We start from the raw sequence: 19,972 nt of genomic DNA on the forward strand, positions 1-19,972 counted from the left end.
CGCACATGGGGCTTGCCTTGTTTTCCTTTCCTTTCTTTTTTTTTTATTTCCCTTCTCAATCCCGCGTCCTGACAGCCATCCAGGTGCGCTGTCAGACGTCCAACCCTTGCGGCTGCGCCATCCGTTGGTTAGAAAACCATCCCATGGGGAAAGCTCCGGAGGATTTTAGGGCGGAAAGAAAAAAAGAAAAAAAAAAAGCAACTCACTTGTAAAACGAGTCATTCACGATCACGAATATAACTAACTATCCCGGGGACCGGAAGCCGGGACGGGGAAGAAAAAAAGCAACCATCTGGTTTGGTTCTTGGGGGACGAGGGCTGAATGAATGACAGTGGGCTTTTGTATTTGGGGTTGGTTCTTCTGAAGGATGTCAAGCGTGTGGAGGATATTTCTATATAGATAATGGAAGTTCTAAGTCTTGTTGAGAGAAGAAGTTTGGGTGCCAGTTGTTCTTGATTTTTATACAACGTCTCCCTCCGCCGCTTGATATTGTCAATGCTCGAATGTAAATCACAGGTTGAAGGCAGGGAAACTCTCGAGGAATGAGAATTATGCTGTCGGCAATTGAATGTTTATTGCTCTGAGTCAATAAACGCCTGGTGTCCAAGGTCACTACCTACCGGGCGCATATTCAAAACATATATACCCCAGATGCTTAACACTAAACCTCCACATATTCTCTATGAAGAAGAATGACCACTCTCCCCATCCGATCCCCCAGCCTGCGCAAACTTCTTCAACTTCCACAGCCCAGCACCGCCATGCCTCCCCTTCTCACCCTCGTGCCTCACCAACCCCATCCACGGTACCCCCTTCGTCGCTCTCCGCACCCGCTCCGCCAACCGCCTACTCTTCTCCGCGTACCGCGCCCGCACCTCCGCGTCCCCCTCGGAATCCCCCTTCAGCGCCGCACGCAACCGCCGCTGTCGTCGCTGCGCCGATCGAGCGGCAAAGTATTCTTCGCTCAGGGCCCAGTTCGGATTATCCAGGTTTCCGCGGACGAGCACGATGCGGTGGCCCAGGTCGAGAGCCCTGCGGAGCGCGCGGGGATCGATGGGCGTGGTGAGCTGGATGGTTTGCGAGTCAGTGTCGATTGAGCGGATGAGTGCGAGGCCAAGGGAGTATGAGGATGCCGGATCCAGGGGGGTGCAGGTTCCGTTGCCGATGAAGAGATACGGTAGGTTCGTATGCGGTGCGCGCGTGATGAAGGGATGATCTCCGGGCGATGCGACTGGATTGGCGTCGTCCATTGGAACGTCCTGGTCCGGATCGGAATGGTTTGCGGCGCGTTCTTGGTGATTGGTGGCAGGGAGTGTCGTGGTATCAGTTGGTTTGGGAAGGGTATCTGGATCCTCGACGGCGACGATGCCGACGATAGAGCCGTCGAGGAGGTCGTGGAGATGGGCAGGGTCGTGGCGGAAGCCTGTGACCATGACGCCTAGGATGCCTTGGGTTTCTCCAGCGTACTTGACACTCATGCTGTGGTGGTAGTGGATGGGCAAGGCAGACCAGACTGGTATGTCCGCGTGGCGTTGCGACCTGTGAAAGTATGAGAGCATGTGCATAGAGCGTAGTTGCGAACTCGACCTCGTGGCGTATTCCGTCGGCTGCGAAGGGATTGTGGTAACCGGCACCCCGACTTCAGTTGCCGCAGCTTGCAAAGGAATAATCACCTCTTCCGGGCCCTGTATGCTCGTGTAGACTACATCCGAAAGGTCGAGCGACTTCGCGAACCAGGTAGCTATCTCTAGCCCTTGCCCAAAAATCCATCCGGAATAATTGATAATCAATGGACATCGGGGATAGCTCTGAAGAAGAATCCGGTACCTATTTAGGAGGTCCATCACACATAAAATGTAGTGATCAGGGTCATCTTTTGGCGACGTGGCGCCAATATAGTGCGACTTTATAATAGAACCTTCATTCGCTGATATCAAGGCGGGATGGGAGAAGGACGGTCCAAGGACTGGCGTCTGAAGATGAGCTAGATAGACCTGCCCTGGTGGTGAGAATTCGGGTTGACCCGGGTCAAGATCTAGGTAGGCAACGCCATCATTCGAAGACGAGCTACCGCCGTGCGATGGAATTGGGCTAAGTAAATGGTTCAGGAGATACTTGTTGAACGTGGACTTGCCTGACCCTTTTGGCCCACAAGTCATCACTCGAAGGTTGGCCCCCCGGCCAGAAAGAGCTTTGATAGCAATGCTCCAATATTTGTTGAGATGGAGCGGGCGAAGGTGGCGCTTAAGCGGGTCATCCGAGGAAGAATGTAGCTAAGTTATATCAGGATGTTAAGCTTGGACGAATACATGGGGCTCGGTTACTCACAATAGCAAACGACATTTCGCTGCTGGTGGCCAGGTGCTTACGCAAAAGTGTTTGTTTTCCGCTCCATATCCGTCGATATAAATCAGACACTCGCTGAAGACGGGGCAACCCGCTCCGACAAGATTTGATCTCAATTTCTGCATAGCCATCGACTCCCGCAATGGCCTTGATCACTGGCAAAGAATGGGTTGATGGAGCATATACTCGATATAAACGGGCAGAAGGGGGCACTTTGGCGCCAAATATACTGACAACTCCTCGTTTAACCCACAAGTCATACTGCCCAAGTATCGATATAGTCTACAATACCATTTAGCAACCAGCGTAAGCCACGAGATGGACGCCGACGTACCGTTTTCTCCTTTAGTCGGATGCAAATACTGTCTTTGGTTTTGTACAATATGTCCTTTTTCGTTAAAATTCCTTTAGATAGTAGGAAATTCTCAAATCTCTCCTTGGGAGTTATTTCGATATCGTCCCTGCCTCGCGTTTAGTGCACGAAAGGACATAGCTGAGTGGCACAGTAGCGCAACCAACCCAGGATCACTCTCGCTGGTAATGTCACCATTATCCTCAACAACTGGCTGGCATCCTTCCTCGTTCGATCGGTCTTGATGGTCAACCGGGGTTCCAGCTCTCGGTGCCGCTTGCGAGGTCTTTTTGGGGTTTCTAATCACAACCGCAATTGCACTCTGTACGGGGGTCTTTTTCACCGGCTCATCAGCCGGAGAGGGTCTCGACCTTTTCGCAGGGGGCTCCGCTTCTTGAATAGCCTGCGTTTCTGGAAGGGAAGACTGCGCGGACGCAGCGGCGTTTTGATGGGCTTTTTTCCGAGCGGCGATTGCGCTGAGAGCTGTTGACTCGGGTTAGCTGCTCAGTTCTGGCTGTTTGCACGGAAATGATACGCACCGGATATTGGCTGGTCGCTCGCTTTCCGTTTCATCCTCGCAGCAATTGATTATCGGAGTGCAGGAGGGAAAACTGCTGGGCTGTGAATATCCGATGAAATGCGCGGGGTGGTCTGTGCGCAAGCTCCCAAACATTCTCAATTTGCGGTTTGAAGGATTGCAGATTTACGGATGACTTTGTTCGCTGCTCACATCGAGACTCGTATCCTCTTCTTTTGATCAAGATGCGATAATTGGTTTGCCTGTCAAGGCCCGTCGTCTTATCATTTCGTATTTTCAATTCCCCTACCGCCATGAAGCCCGCCCTCAGTAAAGAGGTCGTTTCGGAGACTGACGATTCGAGTACCGGCAGCTCCAGCAGCAGTGAATCTGAGAACCAGACTGCTCCCAAGGCGCACTCTCAGAAATCGGCTCTCAAGCCAAAACCGAAATCAGAACCCAAGCACGCACAAACACCTTCCGAATCAAGTACGTCGAGCTCCGAATCGGAATCAGAGGAGGAGGAAATTCCAAAGAGGGAACAACCTAAGAAGTCTTCCGAGAAGCGAGTGACAATTGTAGAAGAGTAAGGACGCGATATTCTCGCATATATCCCGGTGCTAAACTGGTGCAGACAATCTACACAACCTCACGTCCCTGCGAAGCCGTATCGACCCCCAGAAGGATTTCAGTTGGTGCAGAAATCAGCTTTTCCACACTCGAAACTTGGAGAAGTACTTTCAAATCTCTCTGGAAAACAAATATGGCACATCGCCGCTCCCGCCGCTGTTCCCGTCTCGTCGATCAAAGAGCTTGCGCTAGATGCAGTAGCAACAGGGGAGACCATATTGACACACAAGGGCGTTGATTATCGTCTACGAGAGGATCAAATAGGCGTCGAAAGAGCCAAGAATCTACTTCTTCCAGAAAAACATGGGAACAGTTATCGACGGCAGCAATTGAATGTTGTCCAAACGTTTCACATTGAACAAGCCGTTGAACCTTTGAGTCATGGCTCCAAATCACAGATGGAAGCTATGAAAAGGGAGACGAGACCTTTGCCATCGCAGCCTAAGAATTTGCGAATGCGATACACGCCGTTCGGCACAACCGCAGCGGAGGGTGTTGGTATGGACGATTCCGAAATTGGGACTACGTTTAAAGAGCCGAAAGGTGACCGCATCGTAGATGGAAAGAAGAAGAAAAAGAGGAAGCATAAGGATATGGACGGAGTAATAACTGTGGAAAGCGACTCTGAACCGCAAATTCAACAGGCGTCACCGCGGAAGAAGCCTAAAAAGGCACATACCCATACCCAGGGCACGCATGGTGAAAAAGAGCTGGAACCCAGTCAGCAAAGTATAGGGGATCGAGGCAGATTGGAGAAATCAGAGCCAGAAAAGGCTAGCAAAAAGCACAGAGAGGAAACCAGCCAGGAACGGAGAGCCCGGAGGGAGGAACGGAAACGAAGAAAGCAAGTGAAAGCCTAGGAGGGTAGCATCAAGTGTTTCAACGAATTGTTCATGATATGATCGGATGCCTGGAGTTACATTTTTTTTCATGTAAATGAGAGTTCTTCTTTGCCTCTGTACGTGCTTCCATACGGTCAGAGCAATGCTCAATATTAAGGGTTTCCATTTTAATTCGGATACATAAAAGATTCGGCCTACTGTTTCCTTATGAATTGCCCGCGTGTTATTTATGCCCCTGGAGTCTGGACGCACGATGTCTGCTGTTTCCTCCCACATAGCGCCAAGGCCACACCTGAGTTTGGATTCCGGCGGGGAAAAACATTTTGCTCGCAGAAAAATCTCTCCCTCAATTCCCACCACCCGCAACCTGGCCTCATATCAACCAATTCACATAATTCACACAATATCAAGCAGCTGAGAAAGCAAGCCGGCTATACTGATAATCACCATGTCTACCTACGCTCTTTCACAGTCCCACAAGGAGGTGTGTTGAAAAGCCTCCCCGCTGACTCGAAATGGCTCAATGACTGACTATCTGCAATAGCAACTCGAGAAGTCTCTCGTCGAGACTGACCCCGAGGTTGCTGAGATTATGGTACGAGATCTTTCCTTTTCAGTGTCTTTCAATTGAGAGGATTCTCTCGTTTCGCCGTGGATAAGTCATAGACTGATTCATTGGAATAGAAAAAAGAGATCCAGCGCCAGAGGGAGTCCATCGTGCTCATCGCTTCCGAGAACGTTACATCCCGCGCTGTTTTTGATGCCCTAGGGTCGCCCATGTCCAATAAATACTCCGAGGGTTATCCCGGAGCCCGTTACTATGGTGGGAACCAGCACATCGACGAGATTGAATTGCTCTGCCAGAAGCGAGCTCTCAAGGCTTTCAACCTGGATCCTGAGAAATGGGGTGTTAACGTCCAATGCTTGAGCGGAAGCCCCGCCAATTTGCAGGTCTACCAGGCTTTGATGAGGCCTCACGATCGACTGATGGGTTTGGATTTGCCTCATGGAGGCCATTTGAGTCACGGATATCAGACCCCCCAAAAGAAGTATGTAGATCACTTTATCAAGAATATTGCTTTATCCAGAGCACTAATTCGATCGTTTGACAGGATCTCTGCCGTCTCCACATACTTTGAGACCTTCCCCTATAGAGTAAACCTCGAGACTGGCATCATCGACTACGACACTCTCGAATCCAATGCCCAGTTGTATCGACCAAAATGCCTTGTTGCCGGAACCTCTGCATACTGCCGTCTCATCGACTATGCTCGTATGCGCAAGATTGCTGACTCTGTTGGCGCTTATTTGATTGTGGACATGGCCCACATCTCCGGATTGATCGCCGCCGGCGTCATCCCATCTCCCTTCGAGCACGCTGATGTTGTTACAACCACCACTCACAAATCGCTCCGTGGCCCTAGAGGCGCCATGATCTTCTTCAGAAAGGGCGTGCGAAGTGTTGATCCTAAGACTGGCAAGGAGATCATGTACGATTTGGAAGCTCCTATCAACTTCTCCGTCTTCCCTGGTCATCAGGGTGGCCCCCACAACCACACCATCACCGCCTTGACTGTTGCTCTTAAACAAGCCGCTACGCCAGAATTCAAGCAATACCAGGAGCAAGTCGTGAAGAACGCCAAAGCCGTCGAAACCGAATTGAAGCGTCTCGGCCATAAGCTCGTTGCTGACGGCACTGACAGCCACATGGTCCTGTTGGACTTGAGGCCGAAAGGCCTCGACGGTGCTCGTGTCGAAGCCGTTCTCGAAGCCATCAACATTGCTTGCAATAAGAATTCCATCCCAGGAGATCGGTCAGCTTTAACCCCCTGCGGTATTAGAATCGGTACTCCTGCCATGACCAGCCGTGGCATGGGCGACGAGGACTTCAAGCGTATTTCCGGATACATTGACCGTGTGATCAACATCTGCAAAGACATCCAGGGTAGCCTCCCCAAAGAGGCCAACAAGCTTAAGGACTTCAAGGCCAAGGTTGCCAGCGGCTCCGTGGCGGAGATCAATGACCTCAAGAAGGAGATCAGCCAATGGGCCAGTTCTTTCCCTCTTCCAGTCTAAATGACGCCTATATCCTTTTTTGATTTATTGTTTTCATTTGGGATTGGGTTTCTTTATGTGTTGTTCGGTTTTCAAAAAATGGGAAATGGGGTAAAATCTTCAACGTCGTTTACGAATATGGCATGAGCGCGTGTTATGGATTTTCAACAAGCAATCCATAGTATTGGGTGGCAATGATCGTGTTTTTCGATTTCTTCTTTAGTATATAATGAAGATGCTTGAGCATTCTTACGGCTCAAGAACACTTTGATTATAGAATCAATAAACAAAATGTTATCCACATAACTCCATATCGCCTCTGATGTTGCCGAAGGTCGCTGCTACTTAACAGTAATAGTGTCAAAAAAGGTTGCAAAGGCCGTGTCATGTCCCATTCACAACCTCACCGCTCCTCCGCCCAAAATCCTGGATGATCCCCTTTAACCGCACAATCCTCTGCTCCAACTGCTTGATCTCTGCTTCCTGCTCCTCCACCGACCTGTGTATATCCGGCAACTCCTCAACCGCACTCCTTGCCTTTTGGATCCGTATCTTCACCGCACTCGCTCCCGTCACCAGAGCACGAGGGTCCAGCGCATGCATCCCCGTCGTATCGCCACCGGGGGTAGAGAGAGACGCCGGGTCGGTCCGGGCACTGATGATGTCTGGGTTAGCTGCGGCCGCTTGTTGGGCGTGCGGCGGGGTGGAGAGGAGGCGGATGAAGAGGGTGTGGAGAGGGGGGAGGATGTCGAAAGTTTGCGGGGGCGGGAACGGGGCGGTGGTTGGATCTGGGGATGTTGGGTCCTGGGGTGCGGCGGGAGTGTTGGCGCGAGTGTTTGCACGCGTATTTGCGCGGGTGTTGGCGCGCGTTGAGTGTGTGAGTGGTGTTTTGTGTGCGGGAGAGGGCACGACGGGAGATGGGTTGGCGGACATGTTGGTGGTGATGGAGCCGTCGCGGAAGGAGAAAAAGCAGTTGGCAATGTTCAATGGTTAAGCGGATATCATTTTGAGCGACTTGCTCTGCGGCCTATATCACTGGAGGCGCTGTCGTTGCGTCGAGTGCCGGGTTGGAATGCTGAGGTCGTTTGCAAAATTGAGGAACAAAAAGTGACGTCGATCTCAACAGGGCCGGTTCCTAGCGCTTTTCTGCCGGGAAAACAGCCCCTCCCCCACCAATTCGATGAAATATCGTCGCTTTCATTGTCGAATTGAGACATTTTTCTTCATTTTATTTTTGGATTAATCGATTGACAAGATTCGTTTTCTATTCAACCACTTAATTTGTTGATAGAGAAACCGACTTCGCGTCGTCCCTTTCACTATGACCAAAGTTGATCAGAAAGTCGCGCTGAGTGAGTCCCGCAAATGCATTTTACATCCTGTTGGGTTTTCGCTAATACCCCTTTGACTGCTAAGTCGTGATCGATGGCTGGGGAGTTCCGGGCCCCAACTCTCCTTCCAACGGCGATGCAATCGCAGCAGCCGAAACCCCGGTGATGTCTTCGTTCGCCGACCCCAAAGCTGGAACCGCTCAGGGATACACTGAACTTGAGGCATCCTCCCTCGCTGTCGGCCTTCCCGAGGGCTTGATGGGAAACAGTGAGGTCGGCCATCTGAACATCGGGGCCGGCCGTGTCGTATGGCAAGATGTTGTCCGCATTGACCAGACGCTGAAAAAGGGGGAGTTGAACCAAATCTCGAACATTGTCGACTCTTTCAAACGAGCAAAGGATGGGAATGGCAGACTGCACCTCCTCGGTTTAGTATCCGATGGCGGTGTCCATTCTCATATCAACCATCTATTTGGACTGTTGCAAGTCGCCAAGGAGTTGCAGGTTCCAAAGGTGTATATCCACTTCTTCGGGGACGGGAGAGACACAGATCCTAAAAGCGGAGCTGGCCACATGCAAGCCCTGTTGGACAAAATGAAGGAACTCGGCGTCGGTGAGTTGGCTACCGTGGTTGGCCGGTACTTTGTCATGGATCGCGACAAGAGATGGGATCGCGTCGAGGTTGGCATGAAAGGTATTGTTCTAGGGGAAGGAGAGGCGAGCAGTGACCCAGTCAAAACAATCAAAGAAAGGTATGCCAATGGTGAAACCGATGAGTTCCTAAAGCCAATTATTGTTGGAGGCGACGAGAGAAGAGTAAAAGGTACGGATTGCGCCCACTCTGAGAAAACAATGCAGGGTCTAACCGTAGCTTAAAGACAACGACACTCTTTTCTTCTTCAACTACCGCTCTGATCGTGTGCGAGAGGTCACCCAGCTCTTGGGAGATTATGATCGTTCCCCAAAGCCTGATTTCCCCTATCCCCAAAATATCTCCATTACCACCATGACTCAGTACAAAACGGACTACACTTTCCCGGTTGCATTCCCTCCTCAGCATATGGGTAACGTCCTGGCTGAATGGCTTAGTGTCAAGGGACTCAAGCAATGTCACATTGCCGAGACCGAAAAATATGCCCATGTGACATTCTTCTTCAACGGAGGCATCGAGAAGCAGTTTGATGGAGAAGTCCGCGACTTGATACCATCACCCAAGGTTGCAACTTATGATTTGGATCCAAAAATGAGCGCGGCCCCCGTAGGAGAGAAGATGGCTGAGAGGATCGCGGAGAAGAAATATGATTTGGTGATGAACAACTTTGCGCCGCCGGACATGGTCGGCCATACTGGCGTGTACGAGGCAGCTATCCAAGGTGTTGCCGCAACAGACAAAGCCATTGGAAGAATCTTCGAAGCCTGCAAGGAGAATGGGTACATTCTTTTCATCACAGCTGACCATGGGTAAGTCTCTCAGCACCAGTTCGGCTCATATGGGTCGCTTGCTAATTGAACTTTCAGGAACGCCGAAGAGATGAAAAACAGCGATGGCTCTCCAAAAACATCCCACACCACAAACAAGGTTCCTTTCGTCATGGCCAATGCTCCTGAGGGCTGGAGTCTGAAAGAAAGAGACGGCATTTTGGGCGATGTTGCACCAACCATCCTAGACGTCATGGGTATCGAACAGCCCAAGGAAATGAGCGGAAGTAGCTTGCTGATCCGCAAGTAAACAAAAGATTTTGACTTCGAAGACATTGCTTCTGGTATAAAGACATAAGATTATTGAAGCTAGAGGCCGGTAAGATGTACCTATAATTCATGGTGGAGCACAAGAAACGCAAAAATAAAACACTAGAATCGCTCGAAATAAAGCTAAGCATTTTGACGACATCTGTCCCTTATATTCAACTGCCAGGAATCCGTGCCTGTAGAAGCAGCGAAACGACGTATCAGTGTGATTTTGGACTCGGAGAAAAAAGCCTCCAGCGTAATAGATATTGGTACTAGTATAGCTGCGGTGAATCAGCTTTTATGAGGAACGGGATAAGGGCTCCCAAGGTTCTCAAACCCCAAAGGCTGCCGTAGGAGATTTCGTTCGGTACGAGTGAGTTGTCACCAGCGCAAGGGAGGGGCGAGGAGTTTGCCTAGCTTGGCTGGTACCCGCGTTTAGAGCAGAGAACCGATACAAAATCGGCGTTTCCATCATGAAGATACTTCAGGAAGATGCGGCACTTGCTTGCTGCTGCATTTGCGTTTGAAATTGGATGACCTGGGCCGGTTCGTCGTTAGCCTTCAACCCGCAGAGGTGCCCTTGAACGCTCGTTGTCCCGCCGTACCTCTGCTTTCTTTTTCTCACTCTTCTCTTGGAGATCTGCAATCTGTCCCTCGATGCGTTTTCTGTTTTGGTCGGCGCGGATGCCGCTGATTAGCAAAAGTGCTCATATTTCAAAACCGGGGGGCCGGCACAGCGTACATTTCCTTCTCGATGAAATCCAGTCGTCCCTCAACGGCCATAACAGCGTCGGATTTATCTTGTTTTAATAGAACGGGCCCAATGATTTTGTAGACAGTTGAATCTTCATCGAGGGTAGAGAACTCCTGTGTCCGCAGATTAGCGCCCTGGTTCGATAGACACTTGCTTGAGTTTCTAGAGGAGACGAGCCATGCCACACCTTTTGAACACTTTTGTTCTCTTGTTGTTGGGCTTCGAGTTTCTCGCGACCTTCAACGACTCCTTGCAGTTCTGGCCGGGTGGTTATCAGTTTGGGGATGATGGCGGCAAAGGGCTGGTTGGAACACCGACCTAATTGGAGACTCTGATAGTCATCACTGAGGGTTTGGAGCTGCTTTTGGGCATCAGCCATTGTGAAACCAGTAGAGGAGCACTCCCGCTGTCGAATCTAGATCGAGAGGGTGTCTTTGGAGCCGATGATGGAATTGTTCTGGGGATAGCTAAGATAGGGTTGCAGCATAGCAACAGCGCTAGCGGGGTGACATTACAACCAACATGTTTCGCTTCAATCAGCAAAACATCATCGTTCGATCAAACACCCACCACCCGACATTGTTGAACATTTGCTCTGAGCATATTCGCGCGGGTTCTGAAGCTGCCTGGTTTTGTTACGGAGTGGTCGTTATGCCAGTTTGACGAACTGCGATTGACCACCGCACGAGACTTTTAGAAAGCTACTGCCTACAGCAATCCACTCCCCCGAGTCCATATCCCCGGGGCTACTTTCGAAACTACACGCCGAAGCGCATTTGCAATTACGATGAGCAATACCGACTTTCTTGGCCGTGCCATTGACACGGTCAGGAAAGCTATTGAGCACGACAATGCGGGGGAGTACGAGAAGGCCTACCAAACATACTATTCCGCCCTTGAGCTCTTCATGCTTGCGCTTAAATGGGAGAAGAACCCCAAGTCGAAGGAGATGATCCGTGCCAAAACCGGAGAGTATATGGAGAGAGCGGAAAAACTGAAAAACCATCTCGCGGGGAGTGATAATAGGAAGAAACCGAGTGCGGTGGGCGCAAACGGAAAGGTGGCGCATGGAAGTGGGAAGGGAGGGTAAGTTTCCATGCTTGTTGGAGCTGGGCCTGTCAAAAAGAATGTCTAACAGCTGTTTTGGTTCTAGGAAGGACGACGAGGATGACGATGCCGACACGAAGAAATTACGGGGTGCGCTTGCGGGTGCTATACTGTCGGAGAAGCCCAACGTAAAATGGGATGATGTTGCCGGTTTAGACGCGGCAAAAGAGGCCCTCAAGGAGGCGGTTATTTTGCCTATTAAGTTTCCGAATCTTTTTACTGGAAGACGGCAGCCCTGGAAGGGGATTTTACTCTATGGTCCTCCAGGGACCGGCAAGTCATATCTGGCGAAGGCTGTGGCAACTGAGGCAAACAGCACATTTTTCAGTGTGAGCAGTAGTGATCTCGTCTCAAAATGGATGGGTGAGAGTGAGAGGTGAGTATTGCGATTTGGATAAGTCACTTCGTCTGCCAGCTAACGTTCTCGGAATCCAGACTTGTTAAACAATTATTCAACATGGCGAGAGAAAATAAGCCCGCCATCATATTCATCGATGAGATTGATGCTCTCTGTGGACCCCGTGGAGAAGGAGAATCCGAGGCATCTCGCCGTATAAAAACCGAATTACTTGTGCAAATGGACGGTGTTGGCAATGACACTAAAGGCGTATTGATCCTTGGTGCCACAAATATTCCATGGCAACTAGACATGGCTATTCGACGACGATTCCAGCGCAGAGTGCACATCAGTTTACCTGACATCGCCGCACGAATGAAGATGTTCATGTTGAATGTTGGCTCGACGCCATGCGAACTGACACAGGCAGACTACCGGGCACTAGGCGAAATGACGGAAGGGTATTCTGGTAGCGATATCAGCATTGCAGTGCAGGATGCTTTAATGCAACCTGTGAGGAAAATCCAGTCTGCTACTCATTATAAGAAAGGTTAGCATGTCCCTTGCCCCTGAGTGTACACTGGAATCATGCTAAGATAATACAAAAGGTCCTCATCCAAGGTCAGGAGAAACTCACACCGTGCTCTCCCGGCGATCAAGGAGCTATTGAAATGTCTTGGGTAGATGTGGATGCTGAGAAACTCCTCGAGCCTCCACTCCTACTCAGAGACTTTGTTAAAGCCATCAAATCCTCCAGGCCAACCGTGAGTAAAGAGGATTTGGAAAAGAATGAAGAATGGACGACACAGTTTGGAAGTGAAGGCGCTTAGTTTGTCATCTTCAGTTTCAATCCCTTGTTCCTTGTGATGACTCTTGTGATGCAATAGACCCAATATGTCCTGGGCGTTTTTTTCTTTTTGTTCCTCTCGTGTTGGGAGACTCATAGCGTTTTCTTTTCTTTGAGACATGAGTTTGAAGACATCATGGCATCCTATTCTTGTCTGTGTTCGCCTTCTTGTAAGTGCTTCTGCTTGCCCTGGATTTCCGCGGGACCTTTTTGTTCATGATAATGAGAGATGTCTGGTAATGCTGTGTTGATTTTGGTACTTCTCCTGTACTTCACTGGAGTTTTAAAGAATTGACCCTTGTCCAAAAGACGAATTCAGGAAGTAAAGATATCGGGGATGCCCAGGCATGAAGCTATGCAACTCTCGTTGAATACACGGGCTATTTACAATTGCTGCCTCCAAAATGTTCAATAATAAAATCAACAAAGAGCGTCAGGGGGAATAATCCATCTTAACCTATCCAAGCGCCATTTTCTCCTAGCAATAACAGAGTCCTGTCCAGAACCCTTGCCTCAAACCTTTTTAGCGACAAAATACCCAAGAAACATTCCAATCAAAAAGAGGTATCATCTTAGATAAACAACAGAGTGCAAACGGGCTTTACTAAAAATTCAACCCAACAGCCCGGGTACAGAGGCATTCCTGGCGAGTTCTCTTCGTCTTACCAGCTCACTCTTTGCTTTCCGTAAACCTTCGCGAATTTTCCGCGATTTTCTCCATTCGGATGCCATCTTTTGCATACGGGATGTTGCCATGATTGCAAAAGCAACGCTTCTAAATTTCTTTCTCGCATCAAACTCTGTCCCAGCGAGGCCGGGTTCAACTCCCATTTCCGCAATCATCTTTAGGTCCATTTCATTACTGGAAATCTCGTTAGACTTCAAAATCACAAGGAGGTACGCGGTATCAGCGGGCAAAGGAGACATACCAAGCAATCCTAACCCGTTCCCCAAGCTCCATGATTCCTTTACTCCAAGCGAGATCCTTCCTAAATTTTTCCTCTCTTGACAGTCTGGCTCTAAGCCACAATATTTCCTTGCTTAGTCCTTTCAGCTCTTTCTCATGCTGTCCCTTTCTCGCCACCTGAGATGACATGTCATCCAGCACAATCTCATACTTGTCTTGCAGTGACTGTAGCTGGCTATTCGCTGCGTCGGCTTGTTTTCTTGACAGAGTCCTCTCTTCGCGGACTCGATGGAGATGATTCCGGAGTTCATTGACACGGGCATCGCGTTCCGACAACTTGACCGAGAGAGATTCTGCCTCAAGGGTTGCAGATTTGAGTAGCTCATGAAGATCTTTTCGTTCTTCTCCCATCATCGCATGTCTTTGAAGATCGTGGGACTTGACCCGTAACTCCTTCATCTTCTTATGAGCTTCAAGCAGCTGATTGCGGAGCTTGCGGTTCTCTTCGAGGAATTTTGACGCCGGTGATGTGCCCGCACCCGAGGTGATTGGATCGAATTTCTGAGTCTGCAGCTCATGGTTCTCAGTCTCAAGATCCCCAATACGAGCTTTGAGCTGTCGAATAGACGACTTGAGATCCACTTCCCGCTGAAGAGCTGCTCTTTCCTTCTTGCGGGATTCGTCTAGATGATGACGGATAATGGAAGAATCCGACGTTATCGGGGCGATGTCGAGTTCAGTTGGCCGTTGTTGGTCAAGAATAGCTTCCAGATCTTTAACGCGCTTCTCTAGACGGTCTGCTTTATGTTTCGCAGATGCCAGCTCGCGATCTCGCTTCTCGGAAGTAATGAAAAGCTTGTCTTGCAACTGGTCAATCTCTGCTGAGAGCCGATTCTCCTCAGATGCAGCCCTCTCAACTTCATTATCAAGCTCATTTCTCAGCGCAGTCTTCGCCTCAACCAAGAGTCCCTTTTCCTCCTTCAAGCGTTTGAGTTCACTTTCAAGGCGCAGCTTTGCTTTCCGAAGCTCGAGTTTCTCCTGATCAAGTCGATACGTTTCATCTACCTGACCATGAATACGGTTAAGCTGGCTCCTTAATTCGTCGCGATCTGCTTTCAAATCAGGAATTGTAGCTCGAAGTTGGCTCAGTTCTGTTTCTGCTCCTGTTAGCTGATCACGCAAAGATTGCCTATCGCGGATAGAAGCTTGTAATTGCTTCTCAACTTCAGTAGCACCATTTTTCCGCTGATTCTCAAAGCCCCGTTCCTCTTCAAGCGTTGCCTTGAGAACAATGGCCTCGTCTTCCAAGTTCTGGATTCTCTCCCTCAAGGTCTCTACCTCGCGCCTGGCAGACCTTAAATCTTCCTTCAAGGAAAGTAATTCGAGCCTTTGTCTCTCAGTCAATTGTCGTCGAGAGGCGACGTCATCGTGAAGCTCTTTGATTTGGCGACTTAATAGATCCTTTTCCTGCAGGTACTGTTTTTTCTCACTGTCCATGGCATCCTGCAACTTCTTTTCTTTGTCTGACAGAGAAGTTTCCGTGTGATGGAGCCTGTCGATGGTCCGCTTGTATCCGCTAGCTTGTTGTTCTGCTTGATGTTTTTGCAATTCCAATGTACGCTTGATGCCATCCCATTTATCCCGATCAACATTATATTGAGCTTCGTTATCTTCAAGCCTTCGCTGAAGAGATTCAATGTCATCATGCAACTGATCAATCTTGTCTTTGTGAAGTAACCTGACATCTTCGATACTCTCGAAGGATCTCTGCTTCTCATCCGCAATCTGGCGTTCCAAATCGGCAATAGTATTTTGCGCTCTTTCTAGGTCCCTTTGTAGCGCTTGAGACTCGTCGGTTAAAGCGTCGTGCCGAGTTTGTAGTAGGCCTTTGGCATCTCCCCTTGCTCGAAGTTCATCTTCCGCCTCTTGTAGCCGGGATGAAAGCGAATCGCGTTCCCTTTTCGCTCTGTCACGTTCATGCTCGGCCAATTCGATTCTATCTTCAAGCCTAGCCTTTTCCAAAATAAGATCCTGTTGGAGTTCGTGTACATGCTGTTCAAACTGGCGTTCGACCTTTCTTTTGTTTTCCAGCTCTTCTTGAGAGGCATTGAATTGTCGTTGTAAGGTGCTTAAATCATTTTCGAGGGCACTTGCTTTCTCTTCCAGTTGACGACTTAATCCCTTCGTATAAAATGACTTGTTAGCCATCTCGTCCTGTAGCTCTTTTAAGTCTTCAAGTGCCCGGTCCTTTTCTTCAGTGGCTTTTTGGCAGGCGGCTTCCGAGTATTGTGTCTCGTTTTTTAGCTTTTCGATGCTGTCTTTCAGTTCATCTATTTGATTCCTGGCCCGCTCAAGTTGGCCTTCCAATTCGGCAAGTGAACTCTGTTCATGTGAATCTTTATCTTTGAGCTCCTCAATCTCGCTCTCCTTCTCATCTAGGAGTCGGTCCTTTTCTCTAACGGTGTATTCCAAGTCGCTAATTTGGTCACGCAGCTCCTGCAATTCATCCGAATCTTTGTTTTGAGCGGCTTTTAGCTCTTCTCGTAACTCGTCGATTTCTATATCTTTTGACTCGGCCTCCTCCTTCAGCCAACTCAATTCCTTCTGTAGCGTGCCATCTGCTTGCTTTCGCTTCCATCGTTCTTGGAATTCTTCGAGTTCACTTTGACATGCTTCTGCCTTTCGCTCAGCCCGCATTAAACTCTTTTTGCAGCGAGCCAGCTCCCGCTCCATTGACTTCCCGCTGACCTTGAGCTCTATATTCTCTTGTAGAGCGGTTCGGTTCAAATCTGGTCCGGATTTGTGTAGCTTGTCTTCGAGGAAATGGATTTTCAGCTTCAAGTTGAAATTTTCTTTGTCAAGTTTGTTGATAACCTGAAGAAACGCAACTGTTAGCACAACTTGATTCCTTCGGCACCGAAATATGTTTTGAGATGAGATCATACATTTTCTTGCTCCCTCAGAGTCATCATATTTTCATCCCTAACAAACCCTCCACTCCCATTTCGTGCAGGAAGCAGAGGTAGAGGTGTGCTCTGTGGGCTACTGCTTGCCACCTGCGGAACAGGAGTCGCATCATCTCCATCCATCGAGCCATCCTCGTATATATCACTAGCTTCTATCCTCGGCAAGCCTGGCGTGTTTGGATCTCTGTAATCATCTCGCAGGAATACCGGCGTCTCTGGGCCACCCTTTCTCGCATTCCGCAGAAGATTGTTTTTCGTGGTACTCTTCATAAGCGGAGTAAACTCTCCCTTCGGTATGGCCGCATTAGGAAGATTCCGTCGGCTCTGCAGAGCATTTTTCGATGATCGGGAAGCTGGTCCCGCCCGAGGAGTTCGTAGTGAGAAGTCGCCGCTTTTACGGCTTCGCTTGTTTCCACCTAGCTTAAGTAGTTCTCTATCGTCAGAGGGTGACTGAAAGGAGTTTTCGACGGAATCTAATGCTGAGAGGTTATGTCGCGTGGTGCTTCGAAGCCCGTTCGTTAAGTATGTCGCGTTCCCGATTTCGGTGCGCGGTGTATCGATATAGTTGTAAGCCATTATTCGCCGACAGTCGAATTGATATTATTTTTTATCGATTTAAATACCCATCGCCCGGTTGGAAGAAAGCCAACGCGTTCATCACAAAGACCGCGATGGCAGTTCCCCCGTATTAACACAAGCGTGTTGGTTGATTTGGGACATTTGTTTATCTCTAGCCTAGTCTGGACTAGTCTCATATTGCGGAACGGAATATTGTTGTGGCGGTAGCTTGACGTCATTCCTAGAGATTATATAATCTGAACATGAGAAGTTTGCGTTGAGCGAGAAACAGCTCGCAGATCAACAGTTGCCCGACAAGCAACATGGCCCCAATGTCGCAGGAAGATATTGAATGGTTCAAGTCGACGTTCCATCCTATTCCGAAGCCTGAGCTGCCTGATGATTGCATTGAGTACTCTATTTATTGCGTTGCCCAGGACACCCCGCCAGACCAAGAAGATGAACTAGTGGCGTCCCGCGCAGAATTGAGCAAGGTTCAAAAAGTAGCATCTGAACTAGTTAAGAAGTATTTGAAGGATTATATATGGCAGCGTGACAGCTTCAAGCTGGAGCTGGTAAAGGAAGATGGTGAGCATGAGCAGGTTTGTTGTGGGCGAATAACATGCCAAATCCCGTCTTTTACTAAGAGCGCACGTCTGATCAAGTGTTTGTTTTAATAGGGGTCAACCTTCTTCGCGGACGAACCGAGTACGGCGATTCAATTGAAGATGAATGGGTCATTGTATATATCCTGCGCGAGTTGACTCGCCAGTTTGACAATCTCTGGGTGAAGGTAACTGACAGCGATGGCGAATTCTTGCTCGTTGAAGCCGCGGCAACGTTGCCGGCATGGCTTGAACCAGAAGTTGCAAACAATAGAGTCTGGATTCACAAAGGCGAATTGATTATAATAAAACCAGGAACGACGAGGACATCTAAAAAGAAAGTCACGGAGACAATGACGTTCCGCGATGCAAGGAAGGCTATCCTCTCTGAACCAAGCAGGCTTATGCGATCACCGTCTATCGAAGAAGAAGCGTTTTATCGCTTACGAAATTATCCAGATCAGATCAACAAAAATATGCATTCATCGCTTGTCACCATTCCCCGCACCATTGCGCATCTACTACGCCTTAAACCTGCTTATGTCTCGCCCGCAGTTGAAGCCTTCTACGTTCGTGACCCGATATCGTTACGCGCCTTGCGATCAAAAGAGCAGAGCCAACTTATTTTAGACCCGGAGGACCTTGTGACAGTAAGCGTGAAGTTCACCAAAGTCGGTTTCGCCCAATTGAAAAGCCAGGATTTCGATCCTCCAAAACAATGGAAAGGGAAACTCCTGTTTGATCCAGGATCGAAAGAGTATGCCCGCGCTGAAATAGGAATGAAATTGGCTTGTGGCTTTGAAATGCTATTATTTGACCCACAAAATCAAGACAAAGCAATAGTCAGAGAGATTAAATTGATACTGGAGGATATTGAAACGGGCGATGAAAAACTCCCAAACGATGAAGATATTGATAAAAACTGGGGTAAACAGGAGGACGATGAATCGTGGCTGGACATTAATTTTGAAGACTTGGAAAGAGAGCTCAAAGGGAGAAAAGGCGCTGACGGGGACACCAAGATGGGTGACTTTGGTGACAAGGGTACCCAAGAGAATCTTCAACGGATAGTTTCTCAGTTCGAGAAATTTCTTAATGACGACAGTGCCGGTTTCGAGGGAGCAGACTTTTCAACGAATCGGATGATGGCGAAATTGACGACGACGACGAAGAGGAAGAGGAACTGAGCAGCGACGGCGAAGACAAAGAGGCGTCATTCGACGAGGAGGAATTTTCAAAAATGATGCAGGAAATGATGGGATTACCTTCGGGGGCTTCGAAGTTTGCGACTGGGTCGCGAGAAAATGCACGGATTGAGGAACTGGAGTCTATTGAAGAGGAAGATGAAAACGGTCCTGTGGAGCAAGCTCGAAGGCCATCGAATATACCCAAGCCAATCCCCGACGGATTCCGAAATTCTAGATTCGAATAGGCCGCTGAGAGAGGAATTATATCAGAAGCGACAGGGATTGAAAGGCAAAGAGCTTCGATTTAGTGACGAAGAGGCAGATGCAGAGGAAGTCGAGCCGCAAGAGGATGAGCATGAGCTGGAAGAGATCGAAGAATTGTCCAGGCAAATGGAGGCCGAGCTGAAGAAGGCCGGAGTTCTGGACCCGAACCGAGCTCTTAGAGAAGAGTCAAAACAGAGAAGCAAAGCACTCAAAGGCAAAAGCCGCCTTCGAGACATTGACGATGATCAAGAAGAAAACGACGAAGACTACGATGACGGTTCTGACGTCAATATCAATCTGGCTAGAAATCTCCTTGAGAGTTTACGAAGCCAGGGTGGTAGCGCAGGGCCTGGAAGCAACCTCCTCGGGCTAATGGGCATGCAAATTCCGAAAGACGATCGTAGATGAAAGCAAATCCAAGTAGTATCATATAATCTGCTGGAAATTGGAATATGAAAAAGGGGTTTGTCTCCAGATTCGAGAATCGACTTCCCACAGATTAAATCACAAAAGATCGTAACATCTCCGCTCCAACCCGTACCAATCGAGGTAACGAAAGAAGGTTCTCAAACATCCCAAAATCGTACAAACGCGGCAGAAGCCTCCACGACCCGTATATATCTTAATTCCAAAGG

At 49.0% G+C, this 19,972-nt stretch overlaps 8 protein-coding genes across 8 annotated transcripts; 4 read left to right on the top strand and 4 right to left on the bottom strand.

Moving 5' to 3' along the window:
• Positions 1-681: 681 nt before the first annotated feature.
• On the bottom strand, positions 682-3,532 carry UREG_06832 (uncharacterized protein; the record flags this gene model as incomplete). The annotated part of the gene is made up of 5 exons (XM_002583819.1): positions 682-2,274; positions 2,330-2,629; positions 2,682-2,808; positions 2,867-3,182; positions 3,430-3,532. The coding sequence occupies 5 exons, from the start codon at positions 3,530-3,532 to the stop codon at positions 682-684; spliced, it is 2,439 nt and encodes an 812-aa protein (XP_002583865.1).
• Positions 3,533-5,136: 1,604 nt separating this feature from the next.
• Positions 5,137-6,764, top strand: UREG_06833 (serine hydroxymethyltransferase; the record flags this gene model as incomplete). Its single annotated transcript, XM_002583820.1, has 4 exons — positions 5,137-5,172; positions 5,233-5,283; positions 5,373-5,737; positions 5,801-6,764. 4 exons carry the CDS (start codon positions 5,137-5,139, stop codon positions 6,762-6,764), a joined length of 1,416 nt encoding a protein of 471 aa, XP_002583866.1.
• A 363-nt stretch (positions 6,765-7,127) lies between these two features.
• Positions 7,128-7,676, bottom strand: UREG_06834 (uncharacterized protein; the record flags this gene model as incomplete). The annotated part of the gene is made up of 1 exon (XM_002583821.1): positions 7,128-7,676. The coding sequence occupies one exon, from the start codon at positions 7,674-7,676 to the stop codon at positions 7,128-7,130; it is 549 nt and encodes a 182-aa protein (XP_002583867.1).
• Positions 7,677-8,064: 388 nt separating this feature from the next.
• Positions 8,065-9,803, top strand: UREG_06835 (2,3-bisphosphoglycerate-independent phosphoglycerate mutase; the record flags this gene model as incomplete). The annotated part of the gene is made up of 4 exons (XM_002583822.1): positions 8,065-8,095; positions 8,160-8,897; positions 8,953-9,535; positions 9,593-9,803. The coding sequence occupies 4 exons, from the start codon at positions 8,065-8,067 to the stop codon at positions 9,801-9,803; spliced, it is 1,563 nt and encodes a 520-aa protein (XP_002583868.1).
• A 486-nt stretch (positions 9,804-10,289) lies between these two features.
• UREG_06836 (uncharacterized protein) lies at positions 10,290-10,938 on the bottom strand (the record flags this gene model as incomplete). Its single annotated transcript, XM_002583823.1, has 4 exons — positions 10,290-10,343; positions 10,411-10,495; positions 10,548-10,672; positions 10,747-10,938. The coding sequence occupies 4 exons, from the start codon at positions 10,936-10,938 to the stop codon at positions 10,290-10,292; spliced, it is 456 nt and encodes a 151-aa protein (XP_002583869.1).
• Positions 10,939-11,346: 408 nt separating this feature from the next.
• Positions 11,347-12,558, top strand: UREG_06837 (uncharacterized protein; the record flags this gene model as incomplete). The annotated part of the gene is made up of 3 exons (XM_002583824.1): positions 11,347-11,645; positions 11,713-12,042; positions 12,102-12,558. 3 exons carry the CDS (start codon positions 11,347-11,349, stop codon positions 12,556-12,558), a joined length of 1,086 nt encoding a protein of 361 aa, XP_002583870.1.
• A 904-nt stretch (positions 12,559-13,462) lies between these two features.
• UREG_06838 (uncharacterized protein) lies at positions 13,463-16,846 on the bottom strand (the record flags this gene model as incomplete). The annotated part of the gene is made up of 3 exons (XM_002583825.1): positions 13,463-13,712; positions 13,780-16,631; positions 16,703-16,846. 3 exons carry the CDS (start codon positions 16,844-16,846, stop codon positions 13,463-13,465), a joined length of 3,246 nt encoding a protein of 1,081 aa, XP_002583871.1.
• Positions 16,847-17,604: 758 nt separating this feature from the next.
• UREG_06839 (uncharacterized protein) lies at positions 17,605-19,745 on the top strand (the record flags this gene model as incomplete). Its single annotated transcript, XM_002583826.1, has 4 exons — positions 17,605-17,869; positions 17,962-18,956; positions 18,992-19,238; positions 19,309-19,745. 4 exons carry the CDS (start codon positions 17,605-17,607, stop codon positions 19,743-19,745), a joined length of 1,944 nt encoding a protein of 647 aa, XP_002583872.1.
• Positions 19,746-19,972: the final 227 nt, after the last annotated feature.

The sequence above is a fragment of the Uncinocarpus reesii genome, genomic scaffold, assembly GCF_000003515.1.
Source record: "Uncinocarpus reesii 1704 scaffold_4 genomic scaffold, whole genome shotgun sequence".
Taxonomy (NCBI): Eukaryota; Fungi; Ascomycota; class Eurotiomycetes; order Onygenales; family Onygenaceae; genus Uncinocarpus; species Uncinocarpus reesii.